We start from the raw sequence: 12134 nt of genomic DNA, 5'->3' as shown, positions 1-12134 counted from the left end.
TGCTGGACCTGCAGGTAGGCTGCTTCGTCCAGTATTTTGAGGAGGAAAGGGACAGTGGTGATAGGTCTGTAGTTGTTAGGGGATGTTGGGTCAAGAGTTGTTTTTTTTTAAAGTCCTGCAAAATAGCTGTGGGTCTCTTAGGTAGAAAGGATTAACACAGAAATGAGAATTAACCCTAACAGCGCTCTGTTTAGCTGAGCAACTAGAAATGTGCCCCCCTCCAAACTTGCAGGGACCCGGTTAGGGGGCACCCGGGGAGGGCGTGGGTGTGCCACATTTTGTTGACTCGCCCTGGGCGCTGCCAAATCTAAGGCCAGCCCTGGGAACAGGATCTCAGGTTTTGCTGCATTCAGGCACAGGCAATCGGCCAGTTGGTGTCACCAAAAAAGCAGTGCACGGATGTGCCGCCCCAGGAACCCTGTTCCTTTAGGTGTCCTTTCAGTCCCGAACGGTGGGTGTTGCTGTAAGGGGCTGTAATGTTTCAGCGCCCACAGGTTTGCTTTGATTTCTGCGGCACTCCCCACCACGGCCAGGAGGTGTCGCTGTATAACTAGTAGTTGCCTGCGTCTCACTGCATATGCCTTTCTTACTCAGATATCGCATCTCTGTTAAACTGCGTGTGAGCAAAACATCCGTGGGTGTGTTTCTGAGAACATGTGTTCACCTGTACCGCAGGTGTGTGTGAGTGTGCGCGCGCGTGCCTAGACATTCGTTAAAACAGGGGCGTGCCTGTTGAGTGCAGGTAACGGCTCTACATTAGACGTGCTGTTTGTGTGTATGGAGGATGGAATTGTTTTTGTGCACAGGAGTGTTCCGTCTATGCGCACGCCAGGAGTGTTGTCTGTGTGTCTACGGAGTGTTGTTTTGTGTTTGTCACGTGGTAATTGGAATATGTGTGTGCAAGTGTTGGGTACATTTTTTCTCCCCTATTGCTGAGTGCAATTTGTGTGTGCATACGTGTGCCGTCTGTGAGTGAAAACGAGGACTACACGGTCTGTGTACAAATGAGTGCGTATTGCATGTGCATAGGAGGTGAGCATTTCCACCGTGCACAGAAGAGTGGTGTTTATGTGTGAATATGATTAGTAGTACTGTGTTAGAGAGAGAGAGAGTGTGTGTGTGTGTGTGTGTGTGTGAGCGCGCGCGCGCTCAATGAGTGTTGCTCAGTGCTGTCCCTCCGTGCACATTAATAGTACTCTCTCTATGTGCACACTCGGAGTATTTTTCAGTGCTGTCTGTGTGTACAGCCATTAAGGGCTGTTCCTGCATGCATATGTCTGCGCGCACGCACTGAGTGCTGTTGCCTACACACTGAGTGTTGGATAGTACTGCCTCTGTGCACACGCTGGGTACTCTTCAGTGCTGTCTGTGTGCGTTCGCGCACTGAGTGCTGTTACAGCGTGCACAAGAACAGTGGTGTCGCTCTGTGTGCACACACCGAGTGTTGTTGTATGCACGTGAATAGCACTGGCAGCGCGCACTGTCTGCAAACCTGAGTGTTTTTCAGCACTGTGTGTGCACACCACGAGCTGTTCAGTAACACCGGCGTGTGTGCGCGCACTGAGTGCTGTTCAGTTGTGTCTGTCTCCGTGTGTGCCCACTGAGTGCTGTTTCCATGTGCACAGTACTGCCTCACAAAGCGAGTGCTGTTCATGTGTGCACGCCCTCCGCTCCCAGAGAGAGAGAGAGAGCGGCAGCGGGCTGGGCTTTACGCCCCCACGCGCCCATTCTCATGGATAAGTAATGGGAACGTAACCCCAGTGCCCGTGAAAATGCCAGGACGTAGTGGGCAGGTCATATTCCGTTAACTCGCGACTCCTCAAATGTCACCCCCACCCCTTCTCTCTCCAACTCCCCCCTCCCAACCAATGAGCTGGGGTGTGGAGGGGAGGGGCAGTGAGGAGGAAGGTTTTTTTTGTATAACTCACTCTCAAGGACATTTTCACCCCCTGGAAAGTGTCAGCAGAACAACTCCTGCCACCGGCATTGGCACAGGCCACCCCCGCCGCCACCCCGTCTTGACTCCCTGCCCCTCAGAACTTCCTGCAGTCAGGGCGCCGCGAACTGCACCTCCGGCGGGGATCCCGGCACCGCCACCCCGCGCCCACCGCACTCTGCGTCCAGCTCTAGAGCCCAGCGCCCCCGCCAGGGCGCCCACGGCCACCCGGGGAACTGCCACCCTTCACCTTGCCCAAGGTCAAGCACTGAACAGCTTCGGGCTCTACTGGGAGCGACTGGTTTAGTCTGTGATGCCACTGGTTCGAGCCACTCGGTTCAGCCCCATCGCGGGCGGAGAGGTGAGTGCCTGAGCGTGACTGTTTGTAAATAGCACTTAGTAACCGAGGCGGCCGAATCTTGGCGCTGATCTTCCACTTTTGGCAGGTTTCCAAAGAGATCTGTTTCGTAGATAGAGCCCGCGCAGCCCCCTCCTAGCCCCTCATACACGCCTTGCGCACTACAGGCCTGCGTCTCCTGCCCTGCTCTGGGTGTAGACTCGTTATTCCTGTTACCACTCCTTTTCCTCTTCTGTGCATGTGCAACACAGGACTCAAGCGGGCACGCAAAGGGCCGACACTTTGCCGAGTTTCTGTGGCACAATTTCTCATACACACATCCGAGTTCCATGCCGAGAGGACCGGCTGCAGAGACGGGGGGGGGAGTGGGGGGGAAGAGGGGGGATTTCAAAATGCTGGTTCCGCCCCCCCACCCCCCACCACAGCTGGCATAGCCCCTCTGATGTAGCTGTGGGCTGCAGCATTCATTACAAGTAACACTTAAAAGTAACTTGAATGTTAGCATGGCCACACATAGAATTTGTGAACACTAGCCTGCGCCGTATCTAGATAGGATTGTGTGTGTTAGCATCTGCCACACCTAGATGTAACTTGACTGTCAGCATGGGCCACACTTAGAACCATGTAGGTCAGCACGTTAATTCTCACATAACCCACTAACAATATAAGCTCAAACTCTCTGCATACTTATATCACTGAAAAACTCACACAACCATCTCTCGCACAACAAGCTGCACACACTTCACCACACCGCAACACATAAGCTGCACCCATCAACAGCACACGCGGACTGACCCCAATCTGATACTAGCACCAAAGCTCAGCACCCGGTGTCCACCGAGTTGAAGCTGCCAAGAGTATACCATCCTCTCACTATCCTACTCCCTCTACACCTTACTAACCCTTCCCACCTTCTCGTTTACAGATCCACCAGAGCGCCTGGGGACCAATTCTGTTGATGCCGGTGCGCTATATAAGTACTGTTAACATAACATAACATAACATAAGGGAGAAGATTCCACATGCAACCCTCAATGGGTCATTTCCCTGGGTGGGACTGTGCTCATTAGCGTGGAGACATTGAACTGTATAGGAGCAGCGCCTACACAGCAGAGCACAGCAAACATGCATCCATCCATGCACACAACCCACTCCTCCATCCACCAAACCAACTCCTCCAACACAGACACCCATCAATCCATCCATGCACAACTCAACCATGCCTCCATCCATCCATCCCCCGTCACTCCATCTATTCATCCATTCACACAACCCACTCATCCATCCAACAAACCAACTCTTCCAACACAGACGCCCATCAAACCATCCATCCACAACTCCAACATGCTTGCATCCATCCACGCGTCTGTCCATCTATTCATTCATCCATCTATTCATCCATTCACACAACCCACTCATCCATCCATCGAACCAACTCCTCCAACACAGACACCCATCAAACCATCCAGCCACATCTCAACCATGCCTTCATCCATCCACCCGTCTGTCCACCTAGTCATCCGTCTTTCTATTCATTCAGCAAACCATCTCCTCCAACACAGGCACCCATCAAACCATGCATCAATAGCTCAACTACTCCTCCATCCATCCACCCATCTGTCCATCTATACATCCATTCCCACAACCCACTCATCCATGAAACCAACTCCTCCAACATATACACCCATCAAACCATCCATCCATAACTCAATCATGCCTCCATCCATCCACCCGTCTGTCCATCTATTCATCCATTCACACAACCCACTCATCCATCCATCAAACCAACTCCTCCAACACATACACCCATCAAACCATCCATCCACAACTCATCCATGCCTCCATCCATCCATCCCTCTGTCCACATATTCATCCGTCTATCTATTCATTCAGCAAACCAACTCCTCCAACACAGGCACCCATCAAACCATGCATCAACAGCTCAACTATTCCTCCATCCATCCACCCATCTGTCCATCTATACATCCATTCACACAACCCACTCATCCATGAAACCAACTCCTCCAACACAGACACCCATCAAACCATCCATCCACAACTCAACCATGCCTCCATCCATCCACCCTTCTGTCCATGTATTCATCCATTCACACAACCCACTCATCCATCCATCAAACCAACTCCTCCAACACATACACCCATCAAACCATCCATCCACAACTCATCTATGCCTCCATCCATCCACTCGTCTGTTCATCTATTCATCCATTCACACAACCCACTCATCCATCAAACCAACTCTTCCAACACAGACACCCATCAAACCATCCATCCACAACTCAACCATGCTTCCATCCATCCAGCCGTCTGTCCATCTATTCATCCATCCATCTATCCATCCATTCACAAAACCCACTCATCCATCCAGCCAGCAAACCAACTCCTCCAACACAGACACCCATCAAACCATGCATCAACAGCTCAACTACTCCTCCATCCATCCACCCATCTGTCAATCTATACATCCATTCACACAACCCACTCATCCATCAAACCAACTCCTCCAACACAGACATTTATCAAACCATCCATCCACAACTCAACCATGCCTCCATCCATCCACCCGTCTGTCCATCTATTCATCCATTCACACAACCCACTCATCCATCAAACCAACTCTTCCAACACAGACACCCATCAAACCATCGATTCACAATTCAACCATGCCTTTATCCATCCACCCGTCTGTTAATCTATTCACCCGTCCATTTATTCATCCATTCACGCAACCCACTCATCCATCCATCAAACCAACTCCTCCAACGCAAGCACCCATCAAACCATCCATCTACAACTCAACCAGGCCTCCATCCATCCCCCGTAAGTCCATCTATGTATTCATTCACACAACCCACTCATCCATCAAACCAACTCTTCCAACACAGATGCCCATCAAACCATCCATCTACAACTCAACCATGCTTCCATCCATCCACCCGTCTGTCCATCTATTCATCCATCCATCTATCCATCCATTCACACAACCCACTCATCCATCCAGCAAACCAACTCCTCCAACACAGACATTTATCAAACCATCCATCCACAACTCAACCATGCCTCTATCCATCCACCCGTCTGTCCATCTATTCATACATTCATACAACCCATTCATCCATCAAACCAACTCTTCCAACACAGACACCCACCAAACCATCCATCCACAACTCAACCATGACTCCATCCATCCATCCACCCGTCTGTCCATCTATACATCCGTCCATCTATTCATCCATTCACACAACCCACTCATCCATTCATCAAACCAACTCCTCCAACACAGACACCCATCAAACCAGCCATCCACAACTCAACCATGCCTCTATCCATCCACCTGTCTGTCCATCTATTCATCCGTCCATCTATTCATCCATTCACAAAACCCACTCATCCATCCATCAAACCAACTCCTCCAACACAGGCACCCATCAAACCATCCATCCACAACTCAGCAATGCCTCCATCCATCCACCGTCTGTCCATTTGTTCATCCATTCACACAACCCACTCATCCATCAAACCAACTCTTCCAACACAGACACCCATCAAACCATCCACCCACAACTCAACCATACCTCCATCCACCCACCTGTCTGTCCATCTATTCATCTATTCACACAACCCACTCCTCCAACACAGACACCCATCAAACCATCCATCCACAACTCAACCATGCATCCATCCATCCACCCTTTTGTCCATCTATTCATCCATTCACACAACCCACTCATCCATCCAGCAAACCAACTTATCCATTCATCTAACAGAGACACCCATTACAATCCATCCAAACCCACCCAGGCCTCCATCCGTCTATCCATTCAGTTGTCCACCCAACCATCCTACTCACACTTCATCCATCTGTCCACCCATGTTTTCATCCATCCATTCATTCCAGCCTACATGTGATCCGCCCAAAACCCACCTAGGCACCCAACAAACTCATCCATTCACCCAGCACCCTGACCTGTCTATCAAGGCATACATGCGCTACCCGTCCATCCACCCAAAAGGCACTAATGGGAGCATCCGTCCAGCAAAATCCTTCATCCACACAAGGCCTTCGTCTGTCCACCGAGAGCAGTCAGCTATTCCTTCGTCTTTCTCTTCATCCACATCCCATCCACCCATCTCTAACTCATTGGCAAGTTCCTCAACCCAACGTGTGCATCCATCCACCTGTGCACGCCAACAGCCACCCATGGGAAATAAAGGTCAAGATATTGTAATTGGTTATTTAGAAGTTTCTACGCGCGGACCCGGGGATCGAACCTGTGTTGATCAGCATCGTCTTGCTTCCAAGGCGAGCGTGTTACCCCTGAGCTGTTCTCCCGGCCACACGTTCGTATTTTACCCTAGGCATGCCGATTATTAGGTGTGAGACTCAAGTAAGGCCGATGGCACTGCGGAGCCTGGAGAATAGTGTTATTCTGCTACTAGATGGGAGTCCCCGAGTCTCATCCAATGAGTGACACTTGGCGCGCACGCAGCGCCCCGCAGACGCGATGGCTGCTGCCAGCAGTAACTGTCCGATTCCCCGAAGGTAAGACTGAGTGTGCGCGTGGAGCCGGCCCTCCCTGTGCGACGTGGGGAGTAAATGACCTCCAGGCCTCTCCAGGGCAACTATCAAGGCCTGCCTGTCTTTCCTCGTTGGCTGGTGACCTAACAGGGGGCAGATGTGCTTCTATAATGTTAGCTTTCCCGTCCATATGCATTACCGATAGGACAATCTCGCTAGGCTGGAACAAATCTCATTCATCTGATAGGTTATCTATAAGAGGGTTTCTAAGCGCGGACCCGGGGATCGAACCTGTGTTGCTCCGAGACGTCTTGCTTCCAAGTCGAGCATGTTGCTCCTGAGCTATCCTCCCGAGACAGTGGAGTGGAATTTCTGGCTTGCAGACTGCTCACAAGTCTCTGCAGCGGGTGCATGAACCAGCAGTTCTAGCTTGTGTATGATTGGAGGAGGGGGGCGAGATTAGGGCGTCAACATTTTTAATGGCCTCAAAAATGCTCTATTTGGAGAAGAGAGGGGGAGGTTGGGCTGAATAAGAACAGTGAAAAAGGATCACAGTTGCCTGGAGACTAGGAGACCTCATGTGAAGCATTGCATGAACTTCTGGAGGCCTCACCTGGAGCACTGGCCTAGCTCTGGAGGCCAGAGCTGAGCATTGTGTCTAGATCTGCAGGCACCATATGGAGAACTGGTTTCCAATCTGGAGGGAACACTTACCAAGCACCCTGCTATCTCTCTGGGACAGAAAGCAGAGACCACACAGGGCCGCTCACCAAGCACCCTGCTACCTCTCTGGGACAGCAAGCAGAGACCACACAGGGTCCCTCACCAAGCACCCTGCTACCTCTCTGGGACAGAAAGCAGAGACCACACAGGGTACCTCACCAAGCACCCTGCTACCTCTCTGGGACAGCAAGCAGAGACTACACAGGGTCCCTCACCAAGCACCCTGCTACCTCTCTGGGACAGCAAGAAGAGACCACACAGGGATACTTACCAATCGCCCTGCTACCTATCTGAGAGAGCAAGCAGAGACCACACAGGGATACTTACCAACCACCCTGCTATCTCTCTGGGACAGCAAGCAGAGACTACACAGGGTCCCTCAACAAGCACCCTGCTACCTCTCTGGGACAGCAAGCAGAGACCACACAGGTTCCCTTACCAACCACCCTCCGACCTCTCTGGGACAGCAAGCAGAGACCACACAGGTTCCCTTACCAAGCACCCTGCTACCTCTCTGGAAATGCAAGCAGAAACCACACATGGTCCCTTACCAACCACCCTGCTACCTCTCTGGCACAGCCAGCAGTGACCCCAAAGGGAAACTCACCAAACATCTTGATAACTCTCTGGGACAGCAAGGCCACACGGGGTCCCTTACCAACCACCCTGTTATCTCTCTGGGACAGCAAGCAGGGACCGCACAGGGTCCCTCACCAACCACCCTGCTACCTCTCTGGGACAGCAAGCAGAGACCACACAGGGTCCCTCACCAAGCACCCTGCTACCTCTCTGGGACAGAAAGCAGAGACCACACAGGGTACCTCACCAAGCACCCTGCTACCTCTCTGGGACAGCAAGCAGAGACTACACAGGGTCCCTCACCAAGCACCCTGCTACCTCTCTGGGACAGCAAGAAGAGACCACACAGGGATTCTTACCAATCGCCCTGCTACCTATCTGAGAGAGCAAGCAGAGACCACACAGGGATACTTACCAACCACCCTGCTATCTCTCTGGGACAGCAAGCAGAGACTACACAGGGTCCCTCAACAAGCACCCTGCTACCTCTCTGGGACAGCAAGCAGAGACCACACAGGTTCCCTTACCAACCACCCTCCGACCTCTCTGGGACAGCAAGCAGAGACCACACAGGTTCCCTTACCAACCACCCTGCTACCTCTCTGGCACAGCCAGCAGTGACCCCAAAGGGAAACTCACCAAACATCTTGATAACTCTCTGGGACAGCAAGGCCACACGGGGTCCCTTACCAACCACCCTGTTATCTCTCTGGGACAGCAAGCAGGGACCGCACAGGGTCCCTCACCAACCACCCTGCTACCTCTCTGGGACAGCAAGCAGAGACCACACTGGGTCCCTTACCAACCACCCTGCTACCTCTCTGGGACTGCAAGCAGTGACCACACCGGGTCCCTTACCACCGACCCTGCTACCTCTCTGGGCCAGCAAGCAGAGAACACACAGGGTCCCTTACCAACCACCTTGCTACCTCTCTGGGACAGCAAACAGTGACCCCACAGTCACTTACCAAGCATCCTGCCATCTTTCTGGGACAGCAAGCAGTGACCCCAAACGAACACTTACCAACCACCTTGATAACTCTCTAGGACAGCAAGCAGTGACCACACAGGGTCCCTTACCAACCACCCTGCTACCTCTCGGGGACAGCAAGCAGAGACCACACAGGGTCCCTTACCAACCACCCTGCTACCTCTCTGGCACAGCCAGCAGTGACCCCAAAGGGAAACTCACCAAACATCTTGATAACTCTCTGGGACAGCAAGGCCACACGGGGTCCCTTACCAACCACCCTGTTATCTCTCTGGGACAGCAAGCAGGGTCCGCACAGGGTCCCTCACCAACCACCCTGCTACCTCTCTGGGACAGCAAGCAGAGACCACACTGGGTCCCTTACCAACCACCCTGCTACCTCTCTGGGACAGCAAGCAGTGACCACACCGGGTCCCTTACCACCAACCCTGCTACCTCTCTGGGCCAGCAAGCAGAGAACACACTGGGTCCCTTACCAACCACACTGCTACCTCTCTGGGACATCAAACAGAGACCACACAGGGTCCCTTACCAACCACCCTGCTACCTTTCTGGGACAGCAAGCATAGACCACACGGGGACACTCTGTGACAGCAAGCAGTGACCCCCACAGAGTCACTTACCAAGCACCCTGCCATCTTTCTGGGACAGCAAGCAGTGACCCCAAAGGAACACTTACCAACCACCTTGATAACTATCTAGGACAGCAAGAAGTGACCACACAGGGTCCCTTACCAACCACCCTGCTACCTCTCGGGGACAGCAAGCAGAGACCACACAGGGTCCCTTACCAACCACCCTGCTACCTCTCTGGGACAGCAAGCAGAGACCACACAGGGTCCCTTACCAACCACCCTGCTACCTCTCTGGTTCAAAAGTAGTTACACCAGAGTACTATCTCCCAATGACCTTGCTACTTCAGTCGGCCAGAAGGTTGTGACCCCCACAGGCTCACCCCCAAAGACCTTGCTAACGCACTGGGCCCTTTAGCGATGCCCTTGCTAACTCCAGCACCCGGGCAGGAGCTGATGATCTCAGTGCCCTTCAGTGCCCCTCCTGACATGAGGCTTTGGGGTCAGCTGCTGCTTTCAGGACCCCCTCCTCCCTCTCTGCTGCGATGGCGCCTTCCGCAGTTGGGATTTCTTTATCGCCTCAGAGATAAGCCCGCCGTCGCTCTGTAGGAGTTTCTCCTCCAGTCCCCTTCTCAAGCCCCGAATAACAGCCCTGAGACGGGTATGAGCACCCATGGCCCCCATACTCAAGGCTGCAGCCGATAAGCACCCTCTCAGCCCTTCCCGGGCGCCGACAGCTCGCCCTTTCCCCCCCTTTCCCGTCCTTCTCCCCAGTCTCCTGCACGCCGCCATCACCCAAAGGAGTTTGAAGTGTGGCAGTGGGCGGAGCCGACAATAATTCCTTATGGTTATACAGGACGAACATACTTGACCTTAGCTCTTAAGGGGTTAAAGCCTCCTTGTTTCCTTGAGAAATGTCAGGCCTGCATCCCCCCACCCCCCCAGCAGTAAACTGAAGACAAGCGGAGGCCCACTTCAAATAAGGTTATCTAGCAGCCAGGGGGGCGCCCTGTTCCAGTCCTGGACTTTGCTTTTACTTGAGTTCTCCTTAAGTCGTTTTTGAAGTGACCAAAGACTACAAGTACCAGAATGCCATTGGCAGTGACTTGAAAGCCCACAATTGTGTACCTTACATGACAACGTGCAGATGTACTACTTTTTATCACAATACTACACTTGGTTCTGCAAAATAGAATTCTACAATTTATTCAAAATAACATAATGCATATATATATATATATATATTTATTATGTGTGGAATGTGAACAATCGCCAAGTCGTTGCGAAGCGCGTTTTCCTTTGTAGCTTCCATTCATGCTGCCTGTGGGTTGCCTTCAATAAAAGTCGTGTTTAATCCTTATGGCAACATTCTATGCATTTTTAAGTGGAGCCGTGAGTGTAGTGCTTGCACACGTTGTGCCTTGTTTCATATATATATATATATATATATATATATATATATATATATATATATATATATATAGAACCTTACAAATGTCTGTTTTGGGTTGATTAAGCTATGTATAAAGTAACACTGCCCTCTTAGACAAAGCCAATTTCCTGTAGAAAAAAGTTTGCATTTGAGCTCATTTGCATACCCACAATGCCTTGTTGTGCTATCTGAGAACTGGAAGTGAACTTGCAACGATGGCTACTAGCAGGGGCGTTGCTAGGGGGGGGCTAAGGGGGCTGTAGCCCCTGATCTTTTGGTTGTAGCCCCGGATAGAATCTCAGGAGCTACAGCCAAAAGACTAGCTAGCCCCCCAGTCCCAGCAGTTCCAACATCAGTGTAGCCCCGGGTCTTTTCCAGACCTAGCAACTCCCCTGGCTACTAGGAGGCGTTTTGGAATGTGTGACTTGGCTCAACTGGCGTTTCCTATATATATATAATAGTGCAGCGGTCGCCACACTATAAGGTCACCACACTATAGTTGAGTATCAATTTCCATAGGAGACCCAAAAATTAAATTGCTAATAACTTTTGACTTGCATGATGGATTGGCTGATATTTTGCAAACAAAAGGTCTTCCACGACCCCCCTTTCCTCTCCCTGACTAGAAAGTTTGGGAAAGTTTCATTAAAAAATGAAAAAGTTATTAAGAAATCAAAAAATACTGTTTTCGGCCTACTCCCATTCATTTCCCCATAGAGAAAAAGTCCACTTTCTGCTGAGTGCACAGCAAAAAACGCTGGATGGAATTGGACCAGGTACGAAACAACTTGGGTATGAAACATTGACTCGATTTCCAGAAGGGCATGGGGTTATTCCGTCTGGTAGTTGTTAAAATATTTTATGGAGAACGAGGTACCCCCTTCTCTGAAAATCATAGCTTTATACATGTCCCACAATGCATCAGTGTGGATTTTCAGAAATGGGAAGAACGCTGTTATTTGTTGTTCGATGAGAGGGATAGCATGGGTATAACTTGGGTTAG

At 51.3% G+C, this 12134-nt stretch overlaps 1 protein-coding gene across 1 annotated transcript in view; it reads left to right on the top strand.

Annotated features, from left to right (window-relative positions):
• Positions 1-1923: 1923 nt before the first annotated feature.
• SLC2A4 (solute carrier family 2 member 4) overlaps positions 1924-12134 on the top strand; it is a 386485-nt gene continuing 376274 nt past the window's right edge. Inside the window, exon 1 of the mRNA XM_069645770.1 lies at positions 1924-2297. Coding sequence (XP_069501871.1) covers positions 2250-2297 — 48 coding nt within the window. The 5' untranslated portion in view covers positions 1924-2249. The remainder of the gene's footprint in view (positions 2298-12134) is intronic.

Source organism: Ambystoma mexicanum, chromosome 1p (genome assembly GCF_040938575.1).
Source record: "Ambystoma mexicanum isolate Mex_15411 chromosome 1p, UKY_AmexF1_1, whole genome shotgun sequence".
Classification (NCBI taxonomy): Eukaryota; Metazoa; Chordata; class Amphibia; order Caudata; family Ambystomatidae; genus Ambystoma; species Ambystoma mexicanum.
This window is presented reverse-complemented; position numbering and strand designations above follow the sequence as displayed.